The 12031-nt window shown below is 51.5% G+C and overlaps 1 protein-coding gene across 1 annotated transcript in view; it reads right to left on the bottom strand.

Annotated features, from left to right (window-relative positions):
- LOC103227188 (zinc finger protein 282) overlaps positions 1-10568 on the bottom strand; it is a 30495-nt gene extending 19927 nt beyond the window's left edge. Inside the window, exons 1-2 of the mRNA XM_007983358.3 lie at positions 10280-10568; positions 7295-7714 (exon numbers count right to left, since the gene is read on the bottom strand). Of these exons, the coding sequence (XP_007981549.2) occupies positions 7295-7714; positions 10280-10444 (585 nt within the window). The 5' untranslated portion in view covers positions 10445-10568. The remainder of the gene's footprint in view (positions 1-7294; positions 7715-10279) is intronic.
- Between the last annotated feature and the right edge of the window lie 1463 nt (positions 10569-12031).

The raw sequence follows: 12031 nt of genomic DNA, 5'->3' as shown, positions 1-12031 counted from the left end.
AGCACGACCTCAGCTTGGACTGATTGTCCAAAATCGTTTCACTTCCATGACTTTGATAACTGAACTTCCTTCTCTGGACACACAGCCTTCCCTCTTACCACTTTCACATTCCGACTGAACCAGCCTTTCAGTCTGAAATCTAACCCCTCGGTCCTCCCCCATCCCGTGATTACAGTCTATTCGTCTACGTATCTCATTTACCGGGCCAAAACTGGCCTGTATGGCACCTTGGGGTGAGTTAGAAAAAGACACCAAAGTCAACAGCACAGCTACCGCTACTCAGCGTGGTGAGTGGGCAGCACCTTTATGTAAGTTAGAAATGTCAGCCCTTTTACCAGGTGCTTGTAACTCTGAGAAAGCCACGTGTAGGTGTGATGTCTACACCTCAGTGTCATGCTCCATCCCTATGGACTGACAACTCACTGTCCATCTTTACAATCAGAACTAGAACCTTTAACTCCTGGACCTTCCACCAGATGCAGGAAAAGCCCCAACCTGGGAAAATTAATACAGATCCCTTTCTTCATTTTATATTTATTTATTTATTGAGAAGGAGTCTTACTGTCACGCAGACTGGAGTGCAATGACATGATATCAGCTCACTGCAACCTCTGCTTCCCGAGCTCAAGTGATTCTCCTGTCTCAGCCTCCCGAGTAGCTGGGATTATAAGCGCTTGCCACCATGCCCGGCTAATTTTTGTATTTTTAGTAGAGACGGGGTTTCACCATACTGGCCAGGCTGGTCTCGAACTCCTGAGCTTGTGATCTGTCTGCCTCAGCCTTTCAAAATGCTGGGATTACAAGCATGAGCCACTGTACCCGGCTTCTTCGCTTTATTTTTTTATTTTTACTTATTTATTTATTTATTTATTTATTTATTGAGACGGAGTCTCGCTCTATCTCCAGGCTGGAGTGCAGTGGCACGATCTCAGCTCACTGCAAACTCCACCTCCCAGTTTCAAGCGAGTCCCCTGCCTCAGCCTCCCCAGTAGCTGAGACTACAGGCACGCACCACCACACCGGGCTAATTTTTTGTGTGTGTGTGTGTGTATTTTAGTAGAGACGGGGTTTCACCATGTTAGCCAAGATGGTCTTGATCTCCTGACCTCATAATCTGCCTGCCTTGGCCTCCCGAAGTGTTGGGATTACAGGTGTGAGCCACCGCACCCAGTCCCCTTTCTTCATTTTAATTCTCTGTTACTAGAACTCCACAGAATACATCCACCACCAATTCATACTGCTGTCTCATGGCTGCTTCAGAAGCTTCTTGTTTGTCTCTTGCTGACACCTTGCTATGTTCCCCGGGAGGCTTGTTTCAAACATTTCATTCTCCTAGACCTTTAAGTGACCTCCCACATCTGTCTGTCTTTGATCTCAGGTAGGCGCCGGCAGGCTCCTTCCTTGCCCCTCTCCTTGCCAGTCCAAGGCCACCAGCATGTGCCCTTCACCTCTTCCTCCACCTCCTGCCTGTGAAGCTTAATCCAAATAATCCTTCACATCGACATCATCAGTTTCTCCCTCTCCACTGGCTCCATCCCTTCAGGGTCATTCCAACCTCAGAAAAACCTTCCCGCAAAACGCTGCTCGCTCAGGTCACTCTGCCCTCTCCGTTCACTGGGAACTTCCCAAGAGACACATTCTGTTTTTTCCTCTTTACCATCTACGCATTCTTCACCCCCTTAGACTCTGTCTGCCTCTGTACCCTCCCTTCTCTGAAACCACACTCTGGAAGATCATCAGCGACCTTCTGTTGAAATTCTCAACATTTTTGACCTCTTTGAAAGGTCAGATCGTCTTTCTAGAATTTTATCCTGCTTGGTTCCTGTAACTATGTTGCCTCCCGTCCATCTGGCACATGTCTTCTTTACTTTTTCCTTCCTCCCCCAAGACCACGTGCCTCCCCCAAACAGCTAAGTGAGTGAGCCACGCTGGAATCAGGCCCTTCAGCCCCAGTCAAACCTTCAGATAACTGCTGCCCTATTCAACAGCTTGACCGTAACCTCATGGGACTCTGAGCCAGAACCACTCACCTACGCTGCTCCCCAGTTCCTGACCCACAGAAATGGTGAGATGATAAATAATTATTTTTTTAGGCTGCGCTGCTACGTTTCCGGGTAATCTGTTATACAGCAACAGGTAACTAACACAACAATCTACATAGTGTCGTCCCACAAATAAAGTTAATTAATCCTCACAACTCCATGAAGTAAGCATATTATCATCTTCATTTTATTGACAATAACCCTGAAACTCAGAGAAAGCAGCTGGGAATTTACTGAACTGTTTATATTTCACTTCCTTCAAAAGAGGAATTGAGGAGGCCCAGAAACAACAAAAAACACTTTTGACCAATGATAGGAAAATCAGTATAAGCAGGCCTCATGCAGGCCTCAACCTATATTCCTAACATTTTGGGAAGCCGAGGCAGGAGGACAGCTTGAGCCCAGAAGTTCAAGACCAGCCTCAGCAACATAACAAGACTCTGTCACTACAAAGAATAAAAATAAATAAAAAACTTAACTGGGTGTGGTGGCATGTGCCTGTAGTCCTAATTAATTGAGAGACTGAGGTGGAAGGATTGCTTGAGCCCAGGAGTTCAAAGTTACATGAACTATGATTGTATAACTGTACTCTAGCCTGGATGACAATGTGAGACCGTACCAGAAAAACAAAAAGCAAAACCAGTATACGGCGAAGTCAGGATTTAAACGTAAGTCCTTTGATTCCAGACCCCAAAACCATTTCATTATTCTGTAAGAGCCCTTGTCAAGTCAAGTCTATTCTAATGCCTAATCCAACGCACAGAACACATCACAGTGCCACACAAGGCTATGCGCTGAGACACACAGCACAGACAAAAGAAAAGGGCAGTGTGTACGTGGATGCTGACTGTGCTAGACAAGCGACGTATGCAAAACCATACTGAAAACCAGCCTCTGTGGGTGCAGTGCCAGGAAATGTTTTGCAGAGGAACCAGAGCCACTATTACAACTCAGTTCTGTGAAGCCTCAATGAGTAACGTCAGACAACTCCTCTGGCAAAGTCATCGGGTTGGTTGCCTCAGCAGACACGGAGACATACAAGACCCGGTCCCTGCCAGGAAGCTGTTAGCTCTCCAGCTGGAGAGAGACACTCCACAAACATTTTTTGCATACCAGCCTAAGCCAGGTACCATTCCAGGCACAGGGATACAGCAGGCAACCAAGCAGAATTTACACTCTGGTTGGGGAAAACTAACCAAGAAGACAAAAAAAGGAATATTATACTTAAGAATAATATCTTAAGGTCAGGTGCAGTGGTTCACACCTGTAATCCCAGCACTTTGGGAGGCTGAGGAGGATGAATCACTTGAGGTCAGGGGTTCGAGACCAGCCTGGACAACATGGTGAAACCCTGTCTCTACTAAAAAATACAAAAATTAGCCAGGTCTGGTGGCACGTGCCTATAATCCCAGCTACTTGGGAGACTGAGGCAGGAGAATCGCTTGAACCCGGTAGGCAGAAGTTGCAGTGAGCCAAGACTGCGCCACTGCACTCTAGCCTGGGCGACAGAGCAAGACTCTGTCTCAACAAAAAAAAAAAGAAGAAGAAGAAGAAGATCTTAAATATTTAAGACGTCAATGGCAAAAGTGCTTTGGAGAAAATTCGAGTAAGGGCAGAGAGAAGAGAGTGCTGAGGGGACGTAGTTCTTTTATACAGGATGGTTGTGGAAGGGCCTGCTAATGAAGTGGCACCTGAGCAGACCCTGATGGAAGAGGAGGCGAGGACAGTCATGCAGATATTCAGGGCAGGAGCTTCTCAGCAGAGAGTCCCTGAGCTGGGGGCGCGCGTGGTGTGCTGGCAGAACAGCACAGATGGGAGCGGGCAGGAGGGAGTGGATGGAAAGGTCAGAGAGGCAGGGAAAGAGAGCGTGGGCCATAAACAGACATGCGCTTTTATTCTAATCAGATGGGAAGCCATTTGGGAGGTGATTTTTGTTTTTTTTGAGACAGATTCTTACTTTGTCACCCAGGCTGGAGTGCAGTGGTAAGATCTCAGCTCACTGCAGCCTCTGCCTCCCAGGTTCAAGCAATTCTTCTGCCTCAGCCTCCTGAGTAGCTGGAATGACAGGCGCCTGCCACCACACCCAGCAAATTTTTGTATTTTTTAGTAGAGGTGGGGTTTCATCATGTTGGCTGGGCTGGTCTTGAACTCCTGACCTCACATGAGCCACCTGCTCGGCCTTCCAAAGTGCTGGGATTACGGGCGTGAGCTAAAAACGTGCCTGGCCATCTGGGAGGTTTAAGCAGAGGTGTGATGTGACTGCTTCACATTTTCAAAGGATCGCTCTGGCTGCTGTGTTAAGATAGACTGTATGGGTTGGGGGGACAAGGATGAAGACAATGAGACCCACCAGGAGGCCATGGCAAAAATCAGATGAAAGACCATGGGGCCTGGGACCAGACGATGCCGACGGGAGTGGAGTGGTGAGGAGTGGCCAGGTTGCGGATATATTCTGAAGAAAACTCAGGGTATTTACTAATAGACTGGAAGCAGGGTGTGAGAAAGACAGGAGACAAGTATGACTCCAAGGATTTGGCCTGAGCACTTGAAAGGATGGAACCATCCATCATCAATGGAGATAAGGACAACTGCAGGTAGAACAGGTCCCAGGCAGGTGGCCCACAGTTCACTTTGGACATGTTAAATCTAAGATTTACTGACATCCAAATGAATTAATAGGTAGGAATGTGAATCTGGCATTCCAGAAAGAAAGCTGGGCAACATATAGAAAGAAAGGGGGCAGGGGAGAGAAAGCATCTGTTTGGGAGGTGACAGCATACAGATTGCTTTTAATCCTGTGAAACTAGCTGGGCGCGGTGGCTCACGCCTGTAATCTCAGCACTTTGGGAGGCCGAGGCGGGTGGATCACCTGAGGTCAGGAGTTTAAGACCTGCCTGGCCAACATGGTGAAACCCCATCTCCACTAAAAATACAAAAAATTAGCCCGGCATGGTGGCAGGTGCCTGTAATCCCACCTACTAGGGAGGCTGAGGCAGGAGAATCACTTGAACCCCGGAGGCGGAGGTTGCAGTGAGCCGAGATCATGCCACGGCACTCCAGTCTGGGTGACAGAGTAGGGCTGTGTCTCAAACATAAATAAATAAATAATAAAGACTGTGAGACGGGATGCAGTCATGAGGGAGGAGAGTGAATAAAGAGCAAAAGGCCAAGACAGAGGTCTGGCCCACTCCATGCATTAGAAAGCTGGCCAAGGGCCGGGCGCGGTGGCTCAAGCCTGTAATCCCAGCACTTTGGGAGGCCGAGACGGGCGGATCACGAGGTCAGGAGATCGAGACCAGCCTGGCTAACACGGTGAAACCCCGTCTCTACTAAAAAGTACAAAAAACTAGCCGGGCGAGGTGGCGGGCGCCTGTAGTCCCAGCTACTCGGGAGGCTGAGGCAGGAGAATGGCGTAAACCCGGGAGGAGGAGCTTGCGGTGAGCAGAGATCCGGCCACTGCACTCCAGCCTGGGTGACAGAGCCAGACTCCGTCTCAAAAAAAAAAAAAAAAAAAAAAGAAAGCTGGCCAAAGGAGGCAAAATTAGCAAACAGTGAGACAGAGCAGCTGGTGAGGTAGGAAAAGAATCAACAGAGAGAGGTGTCCCAGAAGCCACAGCAAGGGGTTTCAAGGAGAGACTGGTCACCTACACACAATGCTGCTGACGGGGCAGGGAGGATGAAGACTGAGAAGCGACCACTGGCTGTAACACCACGGACATCATTAGTGTGCAAAAGCCTGATCAGAGTGCGTTCCAGAAAGATCCAGTTACCAATCAACTGGAATACTGAGAATAGAGGAACATGTGAAACGAGACCACAGGGGACGCAATCAGTGAAATCCAGACAATGAGATGCAAAACAGGACAGATGGCCCAATTCATTCCAGATAAACTGAAAGGAAAAATAATAGATGGAAGAGATGCCTGCAGATTAAAAAAGACTTAAGAGACATCTCAAACATAATGTGTGGACATTACTTGAATCCTAATTCAAACTAAAAAAAAAATTTTTTTTAATTGAAACAACTGAAAATCTAATCACTGACTAGATAGTGATCTAGGATGAAGCTTTTACTATGGTGGTGGTGGTAATAACATTGAGGTTATCACTTAAAAAAAAAAAAAGAGTCCTTACTTTTTGAGCTAATACTGACATATTTGCAAAGGAAATGATTGATGTCTGGGGTTTGCTTCAAAACAAAATGCAAGTGGGGAAGTCGGCAGGGATTTAGAGGAAACAAGACTGGCCAAGAGTTGGCAGCTAATGAAGCTGGAAGTTGGGTACATGGGGACCCATTATACTATTCTATCTACTTTTATTTGAATATTCTATAATAAAGAGAAGTGGAAAAGGGAGGGAAGGAGAGAAAATGGGGAAGAAAGAATTGGAGATAACAAGTATAGACAACTCTTTCAAGGGATTCTGCTCTAAAGAGGAGTGGAGAAATGAGGCACCAATGCAGGTAGATGCAGGGCCCAGGGAGGTTTTCTGTAAAAGATGGATAGCAGGACAGAACAGTCACATGCTGCTGGGAACAGCCCAGCAGAGAGGGGAGAGCTGATGACTCAGAGGAGAAAGGAGAGAGACGCCGGGGTGACCTCCTGGGTGGGCAGGGGACGTCAAGCCACAGGAACAAGGGAAAGTAGAGCCTGTGGCCACCGAGCAGCAGACAGAAGAACAAGCTGGCTGCGTGTGGACGCCTCTTCTGAGTGACTCCATTCTCTTAGTGAAAGGAAAAGCAGTGTTGAGGATCCGGGAGGAAAGCAGGAGAGGGAATGGAATAAGAAACAGAGTGTGCGTTCTGAACTTTAAGAAGGGCCCCCCTGAGGTCAGTGACCATGACTTGAAAGCAATTCCAGGCAGCCTGGTTTGAGGTGCAATTCCAGCCACATTCCGGCGAGCATATACCAAGGCAGCCAATGACACATGGTCACTGGTAGGTGTCAAGCGGGAAAACCCAGGAGTGAAGAGCTGCAGGAACTCGCAATCAGACAACTCAGAGGAGTCCAGGAACAGCGAGAGCAAAGACTCCCAGACAGAAATGCAGACTGTGGGGAATGAATGGAGTGAGCCTTGCTGGGGTAGAACGTTCAAGACCAGGTTGTTTCAGTGGAAACAGGCTTTAAGAACATTGAAATTGGAAAACAGGGAGCCAGAGAAGTGTATAAGAAGGGCTGACAAAATGAAACCAAGGATTTTATTCACCTGTGCTGTTCCTCACCTCCATCCCTGCCCCGGGGACCGCCACATACCTTGGGGGCCTCCCCCTTGCTGCCTGGGGGCAGCCGCAGGACCCAGAAGTTCCTGTTGCGCAGCAGGTTCTCCAAGTTCTCCAGCCGCCTCTGCAGCAGCCCGTACTCCTGCAGCAGGGTCCCCAGCACGGCCCACTTGCTCTCCATGTGGTTCCCAAATTCCACGGCCGTCTTTTCGCAGTCGGCCAGCTTCTTCTCGGTTGTCCCCGTGCGGCCCTCCAGGTTCAGCAGCTGGCTGGCCTGGGCATCCACCTTCCTCTCCACAGCCTGAATGGCAGCCACCACAGTCCAGAGTGAGATCTCTGCTGTGGGCAACTGGGGCTCTCGCATCATGCGGTCGGGGAAGACAGGTGCCCTATCTGGAAAGGGTGGGAACTGAAAAGGCATCGGCCGCCGGGCGTCCATGTCCCATTCTTGAGCCTGTATGTGAAGGGAGAAAGCGACAACCCAGGATGAGACCTTGTGTGAGCGGGGGAAGTCAGCTGGGAACACGGGTCAACTAATCAAATGCTACATGTTGTCTTTCTTCTGCCAAGCCCCCATAATTCAGGATACACTAATGCTCCCAGCAATAGATACCCACCCACCCACCCACCCAACTCACCACTCTCCCATCTCCTGCCAAGGTGAGTCAGGCTGGTCACTAGTTCACCCACATTGACCCTTAGCAAGTTAAGGCTGTGACCCCTGCCTAAAATGTCACAGGCCACTTTATCTGAATAGACCAACGGATTTCAAGAGCTAGGCTTAATGACGAACTTCGTATTTGCCTAGTGTTTTATGTTTCCAAGAACTTTGATGTAAGTTATCTGACGCTAATCTTCCCAGCAATCTCTCAGCAGGTTAGGGCAAGAATGATGATCTCTGCCTTAAACATGATGAAACTGAAGCACAAGGAGGCAGCTGGTCACTCCGCAGCACCTCCCTGCACTGCCAGCTGGGGCAGCTCTAGGTGCTGCAGGTAACAAAAAACACATTCCTGGCCAGGCGTAGGGGCTCACACCTTCCCAGCACTTTGGGAGGCCAAGGCAGGCAGCTCACTTGAGGTCAGGAGTTCAAGACCAGCCTGGCCAACATAGCGAAACCCTGTCTCTACTAAAAACACAAAAATTAGCCGGGCGTGGTGGTGGGCTCCTGTAATCACAGCTACTCGGGAGGCTGAGGCAGGAGAATCGCTTGAACCTGGGAAGTGGAGTGAGCCAAGATGGTGCCACTGCACTGCAGCCTGGGCGACAGAGCAAGACTCCGTCTCTGAACAAACAAATGAACAACAAAAAAACCCACCAGATTCCTACCAGGGCTGCGGTCAAGGGAAAGACCGGAGAGCCTAAGCTAGGGCAGAAAAGCAGCTTCCCCCCTCCATATACAACTATTGTTTCATAAATATTTTCCAAATTGAAAATAGGTTCGCTAAAAAAGGTCACTCATTAAAGGTGAAGAGGGGATGTCCCTCACACCCAAGAGGACCAAGAGAAAGAAAAACTCCTCCGGGACCCCTCCTTACTTCCTGGGGAAGGGGTGCCCCATGGCCTGGGGACTCCCCCTTTTATCTTCCAGCACAGAGCCCTCACCCCAGAAGGGAAGACTAATTGGTGCAGTTGAGGGTTGAGACCTATGGCTAAGAGGGGATGGTTGCGGCTGGTGACAGTTCACTGGTCATCTGGGACCTGGTGTCAGACTCAGGGCTCACTGGACCGCATGGGCTGGCAGCCGACTCTCCTTCACACCTGGGACAGGAGGAGGTGTCATTTTCTGTCCTCCTGATGGCTGCTGAAGAGGCCCTCAGGCTAGGAAAAGGGGAGGCCTGCTGCTTGGGGCGATCTGGGCAGAGCAGCCCCCCTCTCTGACTCAGAGCAGCCCCAGCTTCCTGAGACCTGCTCTGGGACAGGGCAGAGTGGAGAGCAGGGCCCTAGGATTGTCAGGCCCTGCTGATTAAGAGGTGCTGGTGTTTCCATCAAAAGCACCCATTCCTCCATCACGGAGGCTCCATCCGCCCTAGCCCACAGAAGGGGACAGAGTCCACAGTAGAAGTTAAGAAAGTCCCGGGGCCCAGTTTAGTTTTCTCAGGTTTGAAGCCCTAACTCTGAAAATGATCAAACACAGCACAGCAGCTCCTGGCTCCCTCGTTAGCACCCGGCTCTGCTCACCCGGTGGTGAGCACAGGCGCCCCTGAGGAGCCCAGCCCCAGGGTCGGCCCAGAGACTCTTCCCTGGGGAAGCTCTCAGGCCTCTCTGAGATCCACCTCCCCTGGTTTTATACCCAATTCTGGAGCACTGGTTCTGCCCACGGAGATCATCGATGAAGCCTGAAGAAATGCCTGGTGCTACTCTCACCCGGCAAAGACCCTGAGCTCTGCGAAGAGGCAAGGGTTCGGGAGTCTTAAAAGCTGCCCAGGCCATTCCAACATGCAGCCAAGTTTGTCAACCGCAGGAAAGACCCCAAAGTCACCTCTCCAAGGCCCCTTCCCTGGATCACAGCTGGTGCAGGGGGAGAGTGAATTACTCATTACATTTGGTGAAAGGTGGTAATCAAACATTTTAAAAATCTCTCCGTCAGATTGGCCACCGTGTAAACAAGAACGAGGCATTCACTCCAGCGGCCGGGCGGAAGCACTGCCCTCGAAGCCCTCCGCCGGCCGGGCGCAAAGGGAGCCCCGAGCCGGGGCTCAGCCACCGGGTCAGAGCTCCGCCAGGTCCCGGAAAGGGCTGTCCCGGCCCCCGCCCCGCGGGGCCTCCGCACTCGGGCCCGGCGATCGCTGCTCCGCGCCGCGCGGGCCAGGCCTGCCGCTCCGGGCCTGCGTCGGGCCCGCTCCGCCCTGCCCGCCGCGCAGCCCGGCCGTGCCCCGCCCGCCTCGGGCCTCGTCTGGGCGCGGGAGCTGGGAGGGCGCCGCAAGGCTCCCGGAGCACGGCGCGGCCCGGTCCCGCGGCCCAGCCCGCGCCCCGCCCCCACGGCAGCGCGGCCATGGCGCCGGCGGGGCTCTCCCACCTGCATGGGCGGCATTCCCTCGGCCATTTCCCCGCGCAACGCCGGCTCCTGGTGGCAGACCTCCTCCGGGGGCAGAGCCTGGGCCCAGCTCCAGCTCCCGCTGTCCAGCCCCAGGCCCTGGATGCCCAGCTGCTGAGGCTGCGGCCGTGTTGACACAAACTGCATCCTGGGAGTGCTGTTCCCCGCTCGGGCCGGCCAGGGAGAAGAAGAACGTTTTCCAGGCGCCTTCCCCCTCTCCGGGGCCGGACAGCTCCATCTACAGCCCGTAGGAGCAAACAGTCCCCTTCGGCGGCGCTCCCCGCCCCTCCGCAGCCCGCGCGCCAGCCAATGGCCTCGGAGCTCCTGCCCGCCTGCGGGGACCGGCCGGGGCCACTCCCGGGCTGGGGCCGCCGCCGCCCCAAAGCTGAGAGGCGGCGGCCTGGTCCAGGGGTCAGGCCCCCTCAGTCTGGGATGGCCGACCTTAAAGACCCAAACTATGCGAGGACCTGGACTGTGGGCTTGATTACTGTTAATTCTGCAAATGTATTGGGCATCCCGGGAGAAAATAGTGCCTGACCCTTTTGAAAATTTTGCAAGAGTAATTCTGTCTTCAGACACTTTCTTCTGGCCGTCTGCCTTCCCTCACTCCTTTGCAGACTTTACCTCCCACTCCCCTTCTTCCCAGTCCAGATTTACCTGGTCCCATCCCAGAGCTTTTGCACTGTTATGGATGATAGAGAAGTGATTCATGCTAAGGTGTCAAAAAAGGGCTGAGCTCTTTCTTCCAGGTAAGGTGCAGTGCATTTTAACACTGGCCTCTTCAAACACCTTGAAATTGGGTTGGGCACGGTGTCTCACACCTGTAATCTCAGCACTCTGAGAGGCTGAAGCAGGAAGATGGCTTGAACCCAGGAGTTCGAGACCCGACTGAGCAACATATTGACACCCCATCCCTACAAAAAATAAAAATCAGCCGAGCGCGGTGGCTCACATCTGTAATCCCAGCACATTGGGAAGCTGAGGCAGGCGGATCACCTGAGGTCAGGAGTTCAAGACCAGCATGGCCAACATGGTGAAACCCCGTCTGTACTAAAAATACAAAAAGATTAGCCGGGTGTGGTGGCTTGGGCCTATAATCCTAGCTACTCAGGAGGCTGAGGCAGGAGAATCGCTTCAACCTGGGAAGCAGATGTTGCAGTGAGCCAAGATCGCACCAGTGCACTCAGCCTGGGCGACAGCGCAAGACTCCATCTCAAAAAATAAATAAATAAAATAAAAAATAAAAATTAGCCGGGCATGATGGCTCATGCCTGTACTCCTAGTTACTCAGGAGGCTAAGGTTGGAGGATTGCTTGAGCCCAGGAGTTGGAGGTTGCAGTGAACTGTGATCGTGCCGTTGCACTCCAGCTTGGGCAGCATAGAAAACATCCTGTGTCAAATAAATAAATAAATAAACCTTTAAATCAGGCAGGCGTGGTGGCTCACACCTGTAATCCCAACACTTTGGAGGCCAAGGCTGAGGCCAGGAGTTTAAGACCAGCCTGGGTGACACAGCAAGACCCCTCCTCTACAAATAACACACTTTAAGGGCAGGTCAGTGTCACTTTGAAACATCAGGCCAGGTCAGAGGAGGAACCAGGGAGAGACCAGTGTAAGCTGACGAAGATGGAGGAGGGGAAAATTCAGTCATTCCAAATGTATTTATTGAACACCTACTGTGTGCCAGGTACTGTTTAGGAAGAGGGTGAGCTTTGCGGATGCATACACCCGAGT

This window comes from Chlorocebus sabaeus, chromosome 21 (genome assembly GCF_047675955.1).
Source record: "Chlorocebus sabaeus isolate Y175 chromosome 21, mChlSab1.0.hap1, whole genome shotgun sequence".
NCBI lineage: Eukaryota > Metazoa > Chordata > Mammalia > Primates > Cercopithecidae > Chlorocebus > Chlorocebus sabaeus.
The sequence above is the reverse complement of the archived record's forward strand: the minus strand, read 5'-3'. Positions and strand labels throughout refer to the sequence as shown.